Source organism: Pseudozyma hubeiensis, assembly GCF_000403515.1.
Source record: "Pseudozyma hubeiensis SY62 DNA, scaffold: PHS58, whole genome shotgun sequence".
In the NCBI taxonomy this organism is placed as follows: domain Eukaryota; kingdom Fungi; phylum Basidiomycota; class Ustilaginomycetes; order Ustilaginales; family Ustilaginaceae; genus Pseudozyma; species Pseudozyma hubeiensis.
The window spans coordinates 420,576-436,712 of record NW_012133840.1 but is presented as its reverse complement, the minus strand read 5'-3'; the positions used below and the strand labels follow the sequence as shown (position 1 = coordinate 436,712).

The window sequence follows — 16,137 nt, the reverse complement described above, 5'->3', positions numbered from 1 at the left end:
AGAAAGGGCCACGTCGGCCCCGCAGACATGGCGAGCACGTGGGAATGCAGGATGGCGGGCGCAACCCTTGCGGTCGCTCTGACAGTTTTCCGCGTGCAATTTAAGCGGCGACGGGCGGTACGGGACCCTCATCCTGACCCGAGTTGTCAATGTTGTGGAAGTCGAGGATCTCCGAGTACATCATGACCTTCCACGTGTCTACGGGCAGGTCAGCATCGTTGAAGGACCAGTCGAATGCCTCCTCTGCTTCGGGCTCGTCGGTAGGGTCGTGGTAAGGAGCAAGATACGGATGCGCGAGCGCTTCGGCGGCGCTAATACGCGTCCTAGGGTCGAAGACGAGCATCTTTTCGAGCAGATCCAACGCCATCGGGTCGGCGTTCTTGAACTTTTGTGAGAAGGGGACGCGTTCTCGCTTGGGCAGCGACTGGACGAAGCGGAGCGTGTTCTCGGAGCAGATGGTCTTGATGACCTCGTCTGGTGGTGTGCCGAGGAGCTCGGTGATGATGGAAAACTGGTTGACGTGGTCCTTTCCTGGGAAAAGGGGCTTGCCTTCGAGCATCTCTGCAAAGATGCATCCTGCACTCCAGACGTCGACGGCCACGTCGTACTTTTGCCAAGTAAGCATGATCTCGGGAGCACGGTAGTACCTTGTGCTGACGTATCCGGTCATCTGCGGGTCTTGGATACGAGCAAGACCGAAATCGCAAATCTTCAAATCGCAGTTTTCGTTGACGAGAATGTTGCTGGGCTTCAAGTCACGGTGGACGACACCGGCCGAGTGAACGTACTTGAGACCGCGGAGGATCTGGTACAAGAAGTATTGGATGAACTGCTTCTCCAGCGGACGGCTGGTGAGCAGTCGGTGAAGATCTGTGCCAAGTAGCTCAGTGACGAAGTAGCTGTTGGGATGATTGATCAAGTACGCGGAGGAACGCAAGGCAAAGTGTCAGCCGCAATCCTTCGAGATGAAAAGTTGCATATTGGCGGTCCAGCGATAGAGCCTGTTGCTTCCTTGTCTGCGCGCGCTCTTGCGGGAGAATCGACACTTACATATCCTCGAGAGGCGAGATGAAGATATCGCTAAGGCTGATAATCTGTTGTGCGGATAAGCCGACGAGCAAGGAGGGAAAGGGTCAGAAAGTCTGTCTCATTACTAGAAGGCACGCTTGGCGTGCGAGAGTGCTCGCGGCGAGGCATAAATCAGGCAAATACGCACGTTCTCGTGGCGAATGTGCTTGAGCAGCTTGAGCTCTCGGTAGGTACGCTTGGAAAGCACGGGTGTGGAGAAGGGCTTCATGATCTTCTTGATGGCCACCGAGGTGTTGGTGAGCTGGTCATTGGCGGAGCATACAAGACCGAAAGCACCCATGCCGACGGGCTGCAAGTCGACATATCGAGTGGTGACCTCGAAGACGGTACCGAAGATGGAAAGCTTGACAAAGTCGGCCATCTTGCTGGCAGTGCTGGAGCTACAGTGGACGGGATGGACTGGAGCGATGAGATAATGCGAGCGTTGCTAGGTCTCCCGATCAACGAGGGTGGATACCGAGATGCGACGACGTGTGGTCCAGGTGGAAGAAAAGAACGGTGACACTTGAGAGAAGCCTGACGAGTTACGGGAACGACTTGAAAGCAAGGAAGACGTTGTACACGACGAGCCAATTGGGCGAGTTTGTATCAGAAGGAGGGCAGCCGTTTGCGCCAAGAAAAAGTCGGTCGAAAGGGCCAAGTGAAGCTTGAGGGAGATTGGTCGTGACGGGATCAAAGGACCAAGCAGCGATAAACGGACAAAGTCTCGACTAAGGCAGACGTTGCGTTGAGGAAAGTGGATGATGGTGGTGGAGGTGGCAGAAAGACGACGCGGGATGCGAGACAATGGTCAGGGATGGATGTGTCTCCCTGCGTGGCAAGGGACGTGAAGATTACACTGAGGCAGGAGAGGGACAGCGCAGCGGACACAGACCACAGAGCAAGTGAGGAGCAGCACGGCGGAAAAGCGACGGGGGGGGCACTGTGGAGCTGACGGCGAGACCGAGAAACAGTCCGCTGACGCGCAGTCAGCCAAATCGACGCCGGATCAAGGAGAGAAACGTCTTCAACACAGCGGTCGGGCTTTTATCCATTTATTTATTTTTATCCTTGACGGGGGATCCTTTCTCCGTCCTCTTTTCCGTGTTCTGGGGACAAGGATTGGTCAGGAACTCTAAAACTGACGCAGATGAGCTGTGTGTCTGTCGCCGTCGAGGCGTCTTTGAGGTTGTGCGTGCGGCAATCGTGCCGGAAGGATTGACAATCCTGCAAGCCACAAGGCACATGAGTTCGGCTTCAAGCGGTGGAATGGGAGCAGCGAAGGCAAAAGGGCGGAGCACCTCAAATGCACGAGTCGCGGCAGCTCTGCACGGCTGATACATATTTGCAACCAGTCAAGAGCAATCTTAGATACCATCGCAGCGTCCTGGCAAACCGCTGTCTGCCAACACAGCGCGCAAGAGACTCTGACGGCGAGAGCGAACGAAGGTGTCGGACGGCAACCACGATGCAGATCCATTTCAGGGTTCTCGCGAAGAAGACAAGTATCCAGGGTTCACTTCAGGGAAAGGTCACGCTTCGCTACCAGAGCCAGGCCTTAGCGAGCCGAGACAGCTAGCAACCCATACAGCACGCTGTACGAGTGCGCGGCGATACGAAAGGCAGACTTCTGTCTCTTGTCCTCGCTGGTCTTCACCTCAGGTGGTGTCATGAGCATCGTCGTTGTGACAGACAAATCGAGTCGATATCGTTTCCGCACTCGAGCCATTAAGTGGAATCAACCAAGCGACACAGAAGCGGTCGTAAGCAGCGCAGAATGTCGATCCCCGTCCGGGACGGATGCGTGTCGTCACTGTACCGATATTGCTGAGACACAGCTCAGATGCCTGCTTTTTTTCGCGCCTCAGTTTCACCATTCGAACAACAAACAGATCCGACGATCGGAAGTTGCACCTTTCTATTAGCCCTGAAGTTTGACGCGTCGGCTTGGAACTTGTTTGCGTCTCTCGTACGAATTTCGCAGCTACGAATCGGGATGGCTCTCCACCTTGGAATGAGCCACGAGTGATGCGGGGAGAGGCAAGGGCGTACAAAATCACGAGCGGAATGCCGCACGGCTCATCTCATCCGATGTGGTCATGTGTAGCATTGCTTGACACCTAATCATACCCTCCTCCTCTTCTTCCCTTTGACACCCTCTGAGATCGCTGACGTCCGCTTCCTTAGCTCTAACGTCATATACCCAGCCGGAATCTTTGCAATCTTTCGACGACCATTTCGCACAACCATAGACGCAGGTTATTGATTCACACACATCCTGCGGACTCCTGAAAGGCAGCAGCATGGCGGGAACGAATCCGGGCGCAACGTTTGCGCCTAGCGCCTATTCCAACGCTCTTGTACCTGGAAAGCCTCGCGACTCGGCGAATCTGATCCAGCAGCGCCTCCGCAAAGCAAAGCTCTTCAACGAGGAACTTGCAGACTACTTTGCCGCTCGTCGTGAGCTCGAAGAGACGTACCTCAAGCAGCTCCAAAAGATCTCTAAACGCAACTTCCTCTCCGATCCCTCCTCGATCCCTCCCGGCTATGCACCCGTCTACGAGCGCCTAGTACAGGAATTGGCAGAGGTCGCCAGCGCCCACGGCGAGTTGGAGAGGCGTATCGCCGATGAATGCGAGGCACCCATCCGCAATGCCAGCTCCAAGGGTGAATGGAGCCGCATCAAGGACCACGACGACTCGATCGCCAACACACTGCGTGAGCTCAACACGCTCGAATCGCAACTCCAGAAAGATACCAAGAAGCTCGAAGCCGCCTCATCCAAAAAGGCGTCGCAGGCAAATGCAAAAGTACAGGAGACCGAGCGTTCCATAGCGCAGACCATGGAGATCTGGGAGACAGAGGCTCCCTTTGCCTTTGAAGCTTACCAACGCATCGACGCGCAACGGCTTGAGCTGCTCAAGGAGACCGTTGCCAAATTCGAGACCGCGCAGAGCGATGCTGCACAGCGCATCATGTCGAGCTCCGAAAAGACCATGCAGGAGTGCCTCGGCTTCGACACACAAGCCGACATGCAGGACTTTATCCTTAAAAACGGCGCGACTTCTTCCACCGCTCGCAACGGCAGGTCATCCACCTCGCGTCCCTCCGCTGCTGCCGCGGCACCGGCGGCTCTCAACCGCTCATCTTCCATCGCCGGTCGCAGCATCAGCAGTCGCACTGGGGCTGACACCTCGGCGCGTGGTGGCAGTCGGTCCAATGGTGCCGGCATGGGTGAGTTTGGCGCATCAACCGCATCCATCCACTCGGCCGATCGCACCATGGGCAGCACCCAAGACGGCACGACCACCAAGTCAGCCGGCTCGACGCTCAAGAATGCTTTCAGTCGTTTCGGCCGTGGACGCTCCAACAAGGATTCGGCCAACACCCAGACCGTCTATGGCGATCTTCCCGACGACCATACCGACTCGTCCTTCTCTTCGACGATCAACCGGAGCGGAACTCTTCGACAGAACTCTACAGCAGCAGGCGCAGGCTCGTCATCCCGCGACGCCGGCGCTCTGACTGCCGGTGGCGATGATTCGATCGACTCGATGGCTCCTGGCTTGGGCGGAGGCCTGATGGCGCCGCTCACTCCCTCGACAGCGCCGGCCAAGAAGACCTCTGCGAACACGCCATCCGTCAACCTTCCCTCTTCCTCGACTGCTGCGCCTCTTGTCGACTCGGAGGGATACTCGATTCCACCACCAGATCGCAAGCCTTGGGAGACGGCTGGTCTCGGCGGAACAGCTGTCGGTGCCGTCGGCGCCGGCACTGTCGCTGGATCTTCTCTGTTGGACGACGAGGATCAGGAGGCCTCGCGAGACACGTTCGACAGCTCGCTCAACAACCGCGTCAGCACCATGAACATCAGCAGTCAGCCTATCACCGAAGATGCGTCCAGAGACAAGGCCGCCCTCGAACGTATGAAGTCGACCCTTCTTACCAGCGGGCCTCCTTCCCGACGTGGCACCACCCGTCGCGATCGCAGAGACGTACGCAACACGACCTACAACCCTGCTTTTGGAAGTGTCGGCTCGAGTGGTGGTGGTGACGACAGCAGCAGCCGGCTCAGTCAGTTTGGAGCGCTGACCACCTCGCCGCAGACGAGCGTGCCCGGATCTCCTTCGCCGTTCGGCACGCAGAGCACGTTCACCGGCACGCCAGGCGTCGGAAAACACCGCACGCAGAGCATCGCCTCGGTTGCTTCGTCCACCACCAACAACAACCCCTTCGAGAACAGCTCTACCTCTTCGCCCGTCAAGGCGAGCTTGACCGAGCGCGTCAACGTCATCTTTGTCGGACGGGAGATTGCCAAGGTCATGGTGGTGGGTGAGCTCAGTGTGGCTGTCGGATCGAGTTTGGCGGGTGCTGTTAAGCCACTGCATATTCGGATTGATGCGTTCGAGCAACTCGAAAAAGCGGCTCCGAATCCGGCGTTCCTCAAAGCGGTGCCGGGCGGGACGAATCCGGGCGAGTATCTGTTGGATGTGAAGGCGTTGCTCGAACAGGGGGCGGGGAGTGGATTGCCGGGTAGTGGGTCGCAAGCGGTGGTTCTCAAGTATCAGGTGCACATCTCCGAGGCTCGCAAAGCCGAGTACGTACCGCTCTCGCTCCATGCGCAGTGGAGGTGTGAACCTCATCAAACGTCGCTACTCATGACGTACACTCCCAACGCCAGCTGTCGACTCTCCTCCGTCACCGACGCACCCGCTATGATCCAAGACCTGCAATTCGCCGTCCAAGTTCAACCCTCCACCGTCAGCAACATCATGTCGAAACCAACGGCGACGTTTGTCGCTGAAACAAAGTCGTTGTTCTGGAAGATCAACGAAGGGCTTTCGATCTCGGAGAGCGAGGTGCACAAGTTGCTGGCGAGGTGTCAGATTCAAGGTGGACAGACGGTGCCGAGTGCCGTGCATCTCAAGTGGAGGATTGTGGGTAGGACGATATCGAATTTGGGCGTGACGACGGTGGAAGAGGCGGGGTCGGATGGGGTGAGGATTGAGGAGGTGGTGAGGATGTGCACTGCTGGCAAGTTTATTGCTTCTCCGTAAAGGTGGGGGAGGTGGTGGGGGATGCGTGATGAGGTCGCAGTTCTTAGATCTGTCTGTTTCGGTTCGCCTAATTACATGCAACGGAAGCACACATTCACTTGGCAACTTTGCGATGCGCTTTCGCTGCTTTCGCCGAACCTGAATGAGCTTGCACGACATTTTTGCAAAAGCGAGAGTGGCGTTCAAACCACGCACATTGAGCGCATTCACGTCACTGAGAAAAGCGTTGTTGACTGAAAGATGCATTACATCACACCGAGATAATATCAACAGCTTGACTGCTCCTCACAACCCAACCGGGTACCAGGCTGTGTCGGTTCTAGTTGGTCTCGGGTTCCAACGTGGTTCCACGACGCACGGTACCCCAACCGACCAGACGCCAATGCTTGTCGATTCTCCTCGACAGGGCGATCTTCTCGCCGACCTCGGTACACGCTGGGCTGGTTAGGAAGATCTTTGCGAGATCGGCCTTGACGCTCATGACCCTACCGCCGGTGGAGGTGGAACCGATGTTGACCATGAGCACCTCGTTCTTTGCCAGCTTCTGGACTTTGGTCTGCTTCTTGTCGTCCGACTTGACACCGAGGAGACGACGGAGCAGGAAGTAGTTGATCTCCAACTCGGTGTAGATGGCAGGCAGCTGTCCTACAGCACCGAGGACCTGACCGACGAGTCGATCGGCACGGCACAGGGTGGGGTCGATCTTGGTTCCTACACCGATCAATCCACCGGGAACGGCGAATTGCAAATCGTTGTGTTCGGCGAGCAAGGATTCGACCCTGGAGAAGATGGGCTTGCAGTGGATCTTACCCTCGTTGTCCTTGGTGACGATACCAGGACGAACCTCGATCTCCTGACCGATCTTGAGCACACCGGACAAGATGGATCCTCCGGCAACACCACCTCGCAGCTCGTTGACTTCGGCACCGGGCTTGTTGACGTCGAACGATCGGATGACGATGAGACGTGGTGGAGAGGTGAAATCACGAACGGGGACGGGGACGCGCTTGACAATGTATTCGTTGACAGCGTCGATGTTGTACTTGAGCTGGGCCGAGATGGGAACGATGGGTGCGCCGTCGGCTACGGTTCCCTTGACAAAGTTGATGATGGATTTCCAGTGCTCCTCCGCCGCCTGTTCTCGGATCAAGTCGACCTTGTTCTGCAGGATGATGATGTGCTGAAGCTTCATGATCTCGACAGCAGCCAAGTGCTCGGAAGTCTGAGGCTGGGGACACGACTCGTTACCGGCGATCAAGAGCAACGCAGCGTCCATGACCGCAGCACCGTTCAACATGGTAGCCATGAGAATGTCGTGACCAGGGCAATCGACGAACGAGACGTGACGAAGCAGGTTCATCTTGCCGCCGCAACCGGGCACCTCGCAGTCCGGGTGAGGCTCCTTGTCGGAGGGATATGACTTGTAGCACTGCGGACGCGGGCACTCTTCGCGCTCGCACTTGTAGATCTTTGCGTTGGCGTAACCGAGCTTGATGGTGATGTTACGGACCAGCTCGTTCTTGAAACGAACCGTCTGGACGCCCGAGATGGCTTTTACGACTGTCGACTTTCCGTGCGCTACATGACCGATGGTGCCGATGTTGATGGTGGCCTGCTTGGAGATGACTTCGGGACTGAGAGGGTTGAGGTTGTCGTAGTCGATGCTGACCGCCTGCAAGTCTTTTGTGATCTGCTGAACGTCGCCGTTCGAGGCAACTGCTGCTGCCATTTTGGGTGAAGAAGTATATCGTCCGACGAGCGTCGAGCCTGTCGAATAGAATAAGGTGATGCTACGGTGTTGATGCTCGCTGATGCTATCGAGAGCTTCCGTGTGAAAGTGCTGAAACGGACGGGATCGGAAGATGCGCCGATGCAGACAAAGTGACGATAGGACCGGTTACAGATGCAAGAAACGCGAACCGATCGAGAATGAAAACTCCACGATGTTTCTGATGAGCGCGGGTGATCCGGTTCCTTTCGCTGTGGATGTGAGGGTGATCAGTGGAAAGTGAGAAGGTGACGGTGGTGCCGACGTTCTCAAACCTCGGTGTCGCCTGGCCGTTCGCAACTCGAAAGCCCCGAAAAAAAGGAAGAAAGTCGTTCGGTTCCTGGTGCTGCCCGTCCAGTCGCTGCTCAGCAGAGAGAGACACACACAGGCTCTGGGACGAATTACAGAGTTGAGGGCTCAGCCGTTGCAAAAGAGAGACAGGACGCGCGAGTCATTTTTTCTTCTCAAAATCAGGTCGCACGACTGCCACTCTAACTTGCTGCGCTCTCCCAGCACAAAGGGATTGGCTGGGTCCTCGCGGTCAATTTCGTGCGAATGATATTCAGCGCTCGCCTTCGCGAAGAAAGCATGATGGTCCTCGGGCCTCTTGACATCATTGGAGCCTCATTCCTCACGGGTCCAGCTGGCTCAATAGCCTACTCGTGTCCGTCTACGGAACATCAGCTGCGCACGAACAGCACCCGAGCGTCATCAGTCTAGAATCATGTCCTTTGCGTTTACCGAGCCAACACAAGGGACGGATTGGGGTTTACATGAGAGTGTGACAAAGGTTGGTATGTGCGTCCAATCCCAAGATCGCGCGAGCTTCTAGCAATTTAGTGGTGAGCCTCGACCTTGATGTCGGCAGCAGCTTCACGGAGGTAGGTGTTGACATCGCCGCCCTCGGTGAGAGCACCTTCCGACGAAGAAGTGGTGGGAGCTTCGGCGTGGTCAGGCTCAGAGGAGGCGTACGCCTCGAGCTGAGAGGAAAGTTCCGACGACGAGGGGACAGCAGGTGCCTTGGGTGCGGCGGGGGTCTGGAACTCGCGGACCTGGCCCTTGTGAGAGTCGGCGGCCTGATTGTTTGCCAATGGTTCAGGATCGTGGGGATGTACAAGAGTCAGTCCAGGACAGTTCAAGGAAAGTGTTGGTCTGTGATGTGTTCGGCGCTGCGAACTCACCTTAGGGGGAGCCTTGTAGCCCTTGAGCTCCTTGACGTAGAGCTCCTGGATGAAGTCTGTTGCGGAAGAAGGAAGAGCAGAACATTGATAGCATCGATTGTAGAAGTCAGTCGACCGAACTGATGCGAGGTCGAATGCTGTAAGAATGGCCAATGCGTACCCTTGGAAGCGACGGCAGAGCTGGAGAGAGCTCGCACCTGCGATCGCGATACGGATCGAGCCTGTTCACGTCATAAATGTCAGATGCATCAGAAGATTCGTCTTTGTCAGCTGCGGCGTCCTAGTCGATGTCGAATGCAATTGAATGTCGAGATGTGCAAGTGCTAGCTAGCTACTCCGGATTCGAGTGCCAATAGCGATGTGTATGGCGTTGATACGTACAGCGCCGAAGGTGGAGCGGGCAACGAGCTGGGCGAAAACCATTTTGTATGAGGACGATGTGTGTGTGGTTGGTGACAATACAAGGTGTAGAGAAGAACGATATCAACCAACACGATGTCGACGACGGTGATGGCCACCACGCAGTGCGAACGTTCCAGTCTGCGGAACCGGCTCGCCCTTGATGCAACAACCAGTCCAAATAGCGCCGTCTGCTGCCTTGCCTGGTCGAAGCCGCTTGCACCCTGCGATGAAATTCCTGAAATTGCAGCATAATTTGAGTGCCCGATCTACGAGTTGCCAAACGGTTCCGAGCACTTCCGCACTAACATTTCCAAACATTTCGAGCTCGCTCGAAAGCGATCAGTCTCGTCTCTCGTGCGTAAATGGTTCTGGTCAAGCACGCACACTGTAACAGTCATCTCACGCGAATGGGCCACCTGATGCTGATTCAACTGAACAGCATACACAGCCAACCACCTCTGTTGCGGAGCCTCGATCATTCATCGTGCTAAGCCTGGCTGAGTCAACGGCTGACGAGCGCAGCTATGCTGAGCTATGCTGAGCTATGCTGGGGCAGCGAGGAGCAATACGCAGCAAAAGCCAACTTATATAAACCTTACCTTCGCAAGCAAAGCATTTCCCCCTCCTTTTCTTAGGGTCCGATGCGCCGGGCGAGGAGGGTCAAATTCCCTCGACAAGGTGAACCTCCTTTTCGGACGTTCGCCAAAGCGCAGAAAGCTCCGAGATGTCAATTACATCGACGTCAACTTGACCAAGCTTGCTTCACTAACAACAGCATCGTCTTTTCGCAAACTCGTATTCCTTGCCAACATGTCTCTCCTCCGTGTCTCCACCTCTTCGCTCGCTCGCGTCACCAAGTCGCCCACCTTCGCCATGGCTGCTCGAGGCTACGCCGACGGTCCTACGGACAAGGCTGGTGCCACCGCCTCTTCCCAAGGCTGGAACAAGCGCGAACAGGTAAGTTCTGCGACTTTGACGTGGTTCGTGAACAAACACAGATCGTGCGGCTGACTGTTCTTCTTCCTCTTTCTACAATCGTTCTGTGACCGCCAGGCCCAAGAGAACCAGTACGTCCAGCAGGCCGAGAAGGAGAAGCTCCAAAAACTCCGCGACTCGATCAAGAAGCAGCGCCAACACCTTGATGAGGTACGTAGACCGCCGCTGTTGCCGCGTAATAGTAGAGCGAGCGACGCCGAAGCTGACAATTCACCTTCTCATGAACCTGCCGTCCAATGTAACTATTTTGCCTTGACAGGTCGAGAGCCAACTCAACAACCTCGACAAGAAGTGATTGTCGACAGCGCCTTTCTTTGGAACCGTCGCACCACCGCTCTCGACTCGTCAGCACAGACATGATCCACAACATCACCGTTACATCGCTCCCACAAATGCCCTTAAATTGAAATGCAGAAAGTAACACCAAGCAAGCTAGAACAGCATCTTCTTCACTCTAAGCGGCATCGCGTTCGGCGAGCACGTGCTGCCAGTCGGCCGCATCGGCATCCGTCTCCCTTGCCTCGACTGCGTCGCTGTCCACGATTTCCTCCTCGTCCACCTCATTTAGCTCGTTGTCTGCAGCGGATCCGTCGCGACTCACAACGGCGCCTCGCTTCTCCAAGTACGCCGCGTAATTTTGCAGTGCTTCGAGATTCGGGCTCTCGACACGGCTGTAAGCAGCTTCGCTGAGCTGAGCCTTTTTAAAAGTGTCAATGTTACCGATCACAAACAGCGCACTTTGGGCTCTGGTGAGCGCCACGTTGAGTCGCCTGCCATCAGCCAGGAAGCCGACGTAGCCCTGCGCGTTGGTCCGCACCGTCGAGAAGAGAATGACCTTCTTTTCGCGGCCCTCGAATCCGTCGACCGTGTGAATGTCGATGCTGCCCAGCTCCGAAGATCGTGTCTCGAGGATGCTGGCAGCCTGTTGACGAGCTTGGGACGTTTCGTTATGCAGCATCTTTTCCAGCAACACCTGCTGTCCCGCGTACGGAGTGACGATGCCGATGTCGTCTCCGCTCAAGTCTGGGTTTCGCTGAAGCAGATCGATCGCCATGTCGAGCACGATGCGCGCCTCGGATGTGTTGCACAACGAAGTCGAGTCGGCAGCTTTGGTCTCGCGTCCCTTGTGGTCGATGAAACAGAGGCGTCGTGCGTCTTCGTTTGAGCATCCCGCGACAGAGGGCCAGTAGCTCGAGTCGACAGGCGGGATCAGCTCTGTGCCCTCTCCGTTCTGCAACGCGCCGTCGTAGAAGGTCTTATTGGGGAAATCAGCTAGGCTGGGATGCATTCGGAATTGCACGTTGAGCATGGTGGATGGAATGCCGTTGCCGCTGTGGATGAGTCGCTCGAAGAGACTGCGCGAGAGCCCACCTTGTTTGGCTTCCGTGCTCGTGACCACGGGAGGCAGCTGCTTGTGATCGCCAATGATGGACAGATGCCTGCACCCCTTCATGAGCGGCACGAGCGAGACCGGCTCGGTGGCCATGGATGCCTCGTCGAAGAACACGACCGGTAGATCGATCATGTCTAGCTCGGGAGAGCCTGCCGCAATAGCTGAACCGCAGATGACGTCGGCGCCGTTGAGAATCTCCCCGCGAATCGAGGCGCGAAGGAAGAAGTACGTGGCCTTGAGACGACTCAGCTGCTTCTTGATAGCCTCGTATTCTTCCGATGCGGTGCCGCCCTGAGGCTGTGCGGCCTCGCGCTCTTCTTCTCGCTCTGCCATCATGTCCTCCCAGCTCGGCGCTTCGGCTTGGCCGATTGCAGCCTCGTCTTGGTCGGCCTCTTCTCGTAAAGCAGATGCTGTGCTCGTGCCCAATGCGCCCATACGACCCATCTCGTATTCGCTTTTGAGCCTGTCGAGCGTATCGAGCTGCCTCTTGATCTGATCGAGACGTTGCTTGCCCGGATGACGCAAGAAGTAGGCGTCAAGCGTGTGCTGATCGATACCTGCCCTGGCACGTGCCGATGGTCCGATACGCACAACGCGCAGCCCGGCCTTGATGCAGCCGTCCGCAAGATTGTCGACGGCAACGTTGGTGTGCGCGGCGAGCATGATCGGATGCGGTACTTTGAAGTCCTGTTTGAGCAACTTGATGGCCGTCACAATGGTGCGGGTTTTGCCTGTGCCAGGAGGACCCTGGATGAGAGAGATGCGCTCACGAAGCATCATGGCCACAGCCTGTGTCTGTGAGCGGTTGAGTTGAGGCAACGGATCGCCGTGGACGACGATCGGATCTTGGCGAGCGAATCGATCGTACCAACTCTGCACACGAGCGTCTTCCCAAAATGCGCCCCTCTTCACGCGATCCGATGGCGCCTCGATGCCGAGGATGACATCGCTCAATCGGGTGCCGGAAAGGATGTACTGGAAGCGTGAGCCGTACTGGTTCTCGATGTGTTCAACATCATGGTCCATCGCCTCGAGCGCTGCCTTGATGCGATCGAAGGTCAAGTCGTTGAATCCGTAGTCGAGACGCCACGAAGGGCACGAAACAAGATCGACATCTTCATCGCTCTCGTCGAACTTGAGACGGATAAAGTTGCGCTGTCGCTCGACAACTTCGGCTTCGATCACGACCTCGTCCTCTAAAAGCGATGCAGGATCATTACTGGCGGCTAAATGCGGTGCAGATGGCATGATGGTGACTTTGTCGCCGGCACGAAAGAGTGTCCGTGGGAGCGGTTCGGCGGCATCGAGCTTGAAGACAGCGACTCTTTTGCCGAAATGACGCTTGCTGTCGTCTTGCCAATAGCCTTGCAATCCATCGATGGCGATGCCCTCCTCGATGAGCTTGTCGATGGGAGCTTTGCGTCTCTCTGCGATGGCGTAGAGCTCCTGCATGCGTTCGTGATTCAGCAGCTCGGCCCATCTGTCGCGGTACAATTTGGCCTGCTGGCGGATGGGCTCACGTTCGCCGAAGCGTGAGAGCAGGCTCGCCGCCTTCTCCCGGCTTATGCGAAGGGATCGGTCGTCCATCTTGCGTTCGGCTGTGCGTCGGGTCTTGGCTGCCATTTTGCTCTCCTGCCCGCGCACCATGGAGGCTGAGGCTCTTCTGCGTTGAGGTGGGCGGGCTGTGGCAGCATGACGACCAGGCGATTGCAATATCGATCCACAGCTTTTCCTCCAGTCGAAGCGATCCGGATGTGCTAGATACGCATCTCGATACAGATCCTCAGATCTGGATGGGTGGAATGGCCAGTCCGTGGCGGCTAGCTGCCGATTGAGCGCGTCCATTGACTGGTCCAGGAACCGGCTTGAGCCTGTAGACGCTCGATCCCACCACTGCGGCTGGGCAGCATCGCCTGGTGTGCGGATATCAGATACGCGTGTATCACCAGGTGAGATCTTGCTTCTACTTTGTGTGTAGCTGTACGATCTTCTGGTATGTCTGGTCTTGCTGGGGCCGCTCGGCTTGTCGGTATCACTGGCGAGACCATGCTTGCTGCTGTCCAGGCTGCCGTTGCCAGAATGTGAACTGGAGTGAGCTGAGCGTGCAGGTGTCAGAGGCAGCCGTGAAGGTCCCGCAGCGCACGAGATCTCCTGACGAGGTAGTCTGCGTGGCCCGTTGACGAGCTCGGGCGCTCGTGAGTTAAATGTCACCGCATGTCTCGCAAGATTGTGAGATGCGAGGCCAAATCGTGAGGCGGAAATGGTGTCGGATGCGAAGAAGATCCACTTGCTCAGCTGTCAGCCTTGCAGTGGTGTTTCCTCTAAGATCAGGTATGGGATGTTGGAATAGGATCTGTGCCGTCGGTGGTCAATGGTGTTTGCGGATGTTGCGAGAGGATGGAGACGAGGAGCTGGATCCGTGCTCAGTGATTGAAGGTTTAGCACAGGGTCCTCAGAGTGGCAGCTGAGTTTGCGACCGCGGTCCGCTGCTCTGCAGGGTGGCTGGAATTTGGGCGCATTTGAAGAGGCTGATTTTCCACGCATTCGGCACGAGGCTGTCTTCTTCCAGAGCGGCCATGAATTTCGAGCACCTCTCTCCCCTTTCATCCAAATGACAAAAATCTGGAAGACGCGTTAAGGACGGCGTGTCACAAGTCAGACGACCTGTTGGTTCCTCCCCTCGTGGGCGTGGACTTACTGCTTGCACTTTTACACGCACATCGCCGGACTCAGTGACGCTGTGCATAGCGATCTCTCATTGACACTTCTTTCGTAATGCATTGAGTGAATATATGTCTACTATGAAGCATGGTGAAAGGAGCGCGAACGTGTAGTGTCGGATCACGCGGTAGAGATGCCGATACGGTCCCCCACGCGGACCATGGTCTCAATACCTTTGCGAGAGTTGTCGAGTAGATCCTGGTCCCATTCCACTTTGCTCTCGGGCGGAAAGACGACAATGTTGGTCGAGCCGCCGTAGGCATAGTAGCCGCATTCGTCGCCGCGCTGGACGCTCGAGCCTTGGTTGGCGTTCGTCCAGCCGATGGAGCCCACCAGCATCGCGCCGATGGCGACAAAGGCCACGGGGAAAGAAGGTCCAGATTCGCCCTTAGGACTCCAGTTGAGCACAAGCACATCCCTTCGGTTGCCCGAGAAGACGTCGAATTCGGCGTTGACGGCTTGCGGCTGCATGTACGGATTCACCCACGTGTCGATGTCGAAGACGGCACAAGTTGCGGGGCGGTACGCCAACGGAAATGCCCGCGAGTGTGAGCAGGAAAGTGGAAAAGCGACACGAAAAAGGAGGACCAAAAATTCGGATGCAAGATCGGGATCAAGAGGTCAGTACGATCGATCGAAGCATTCAAGACAAGCACACCGGATCATAGCACTCATGGCACAGGCGAGGTTACTCACGTTCACAGTAAAGTACTCTCCGCCGATGTGCTTGGTCGGTCCACACACGGCCGGCCCTACCGGATGGTGGAAACGGTGGTAGTCAGCCGGAGCGAGGCGGAAGATGGCGATCGAGCTGCCCGGCGGGAAGCATCGGTCGGCGAGGTTGGTATCGCCAATCAGCCTGTTCAAGGTGAAACCGTCTCCCTTGATCCAGTACTTGGTTGACTCGGCAACATCGCTGAAGACCGTCAGCCTGCAATCAGCGCAAGACGACACGATCGACGCATTCGCGGGCTCGGCGATCGGTCTCGCTCCAGGCTTCAGCTTGCGGTAGAAGAACGAGTTGAAGTTGGGGTACTGGGTTGGATCCGGCTGCAGTAGCTCATCCAGATTGATCGAGTAGGTCTTGATGAAGCTCTGAATGTGCTCCAGCACGGCGTGCGGGTTGGACTCGTCGTCGTACACCTTACCCTGTCGCACAGACACGGTCTTGAGCAAATCCTCCACCGACTTGTAGCGCAGAAACGACTGCTCCTTGCTCTTGTAGAACAGCAGATGCATCCCCACGCGCACATAGATGGGCATGCTCTCGAAGATCTTCTGATCCGGATGCCCGCGGATGGCGACATAGTTGCCCATGTGGTGGCTTGCGAAAAGACGATCCATGGTCGACTCGAGGCTGCCAGGGAAGAAGCGACCCCACCATTTCGAATGCTTCTGCACAGATACTGGTGCGGGCGTGATGGCAGAGTGGTCCGAGGTACCTGCCTGAAGCTGATCGCCTGTCTCGTGGACGGGTCCCGACGAGACGAGGTGCTCGAGCACCAGTGCCATCGACTCGTGCTCCTGTCCTTGATCTACGTCTTGGTGTGA

The 16,137-nt window shown here is 56.5% G+C and overlaps 9 protein-coding genes across 9 annotated transcripts; 3 read left to right on the top strand and 6 right to left on the bottom strand.

Annotated features, from left to right (window-relative positions):
- Positions 1–100: 100 nt before the first annotated feature.
- Positions 101–1,450, bottom strand: PHSY_006288 (likely protein kinase; the record flags this gene model as incomplete). Its single annotated transcript, XM_012336891.1, has 2 exons — positions 101–899; positions 1,155–1,450. The coding sequence occupies 2 exons, from the start codon at positions 1,448–1,450 to the stop codon at positions 101–103; spliced, it is 1,095 nt and encodes a 364-aa protein (XP_012192281.1).
- A 924-nt stretch (positions 1,451–2,374) lies between these two features.
- Positions 2,375–2,993, top strand: PHSY_006287 (hypothetical protein; the record flags this gene model as incomplete). Its single annotated transcript, XM_012336890.1, has 2 exons — positions 2,375–2,573; positions 2,731–2,993. The coding sequence occupies 2 exons, from the start codon at positions 2,375–2,377 to the stop codon at positions 2,991–2,993; spliced, it is 462 nt and encodes a 153-aa protein (XP_012192280.1).
- Positions 2,994–3,371: 378 nt separating this feature from the next.
- Positions 3,372–6,125, top strand: PHSY_006286 (hypothetical protein; the record flags this gene model as incomplete). Its single annotated transcript, XM_012336889.1, has 1 exon — positions 3,372–6,125. One exon carries the CDS (start codon positions 3,372–3,374, stop codon positions 6,123–6,125), a length of 2,754 nt encoding a protein of 917 aa, XP_012192279.1.
- A 319-nt stretch (positions 6,126–6,444) lies between these two features.
- PHSY_006285 (probable translation elongation factor) lies at positions 6,445–7,854 on the bottom strand (the record flags this gene model as incomplete). The annotated part of the gene is made up of 1 exon (XM_012336888.1): positions 6,445–7,854. The coding sequence occupies one exon, from the start codon at positions 7,852–7,854 to the stop codon at positions 6,445–6,447; it is 1,410 nt and encodes a 469-aa protein (XP_012192278.1).
- Positions 7,855–8,729: 875 nt separating this feature from the next.
- On the bottom strand, positions 8,730–9,497 carry PHSY_006284 (hypothetical protein; the record flags this gene model as incomplete). The annotated part of the gene is made up of 2 exons (XM_012336887.1): positions 8,730–9,295; positions 9,410–9,497. 2 exons carry the CDS (start codon positions 9,495–9,497, stop codon positions 8,730–8,732), a joined length of 654 nt encoding a protein of 217 aa, XP_012192277.1.
- Positions 9,498–10,010: 513 nt separating this feature from the next.
- On the top strand, positions 10,011–10,832 carry PHSY_006283 (hypothetical protein; the record flags this gene model as incomplete). The annotated part of the gene is made up of 2 exons (XM_012336886.1): positions 10,011–10,433; positions 10,530–10,832. 2 exons carry the CDS (start codon positions 10,011–10,013, stop codon positions 10,830–10,832), a joined length of 726 nt encoding a protein of 241 aa, XP_012192276.1.
- Positions 10,833–10,926: 94 nt separating this feature from the next.
- PHSY_006282 (hypothetical protein) lies at positions 10,927–13,710 on the bottom strand (the record flags this gene model as incomplete). Its single annotated transcript, XM_012336885.1, has 1 exon — positions 10,927–13,710. The coding sequence occupies one exon, from the start codon at positions 13,708–13,710 to the stop codon at positions 10,927–10,929; it is 2,784 nt and encodes a 927-aa protein (XP_012192275.1).
- A 996-nt stretch (positions 13,711–14,706) lies between these two features.
- PHSY_006281 (phosphatidylserine decarboxylase) lies at positions 14,707–15,057 on the bottom strand (the record flags this gene model as incomplete). Its single annotated transcript, XM_012336884.1, has 1 exon — positions 14,707–15,057. The coding sequence occupies one exon, from the start codon at positions 15,055–15,057 to the stop codon at positions 14,707–14,709; it is 351 nt and encodes a 116-aa protein (XP_012192274.1).
- Positions 15,058–15,207: 150 nt separating this feature from the next.
- Positions 15,208–16,098, bottom strand: PHSY_006280 (phosphatidylserine decarboxylase; the record flags this gene model as incomplete). The annotated part of the gene is made up of 1 exon (XM_012336883.1): positions 15,208–16,098. The coding sequence occupies one exon, from the start codon at positions 16,096–16,098 to the stop codon at positions 15,208–15,210; it is 891 nt and encodes a 296-aa protein (XP_012192273.1).
- Between the last annotated feature and the right edge of the window lie 39 nt (positions 16,099–16,137).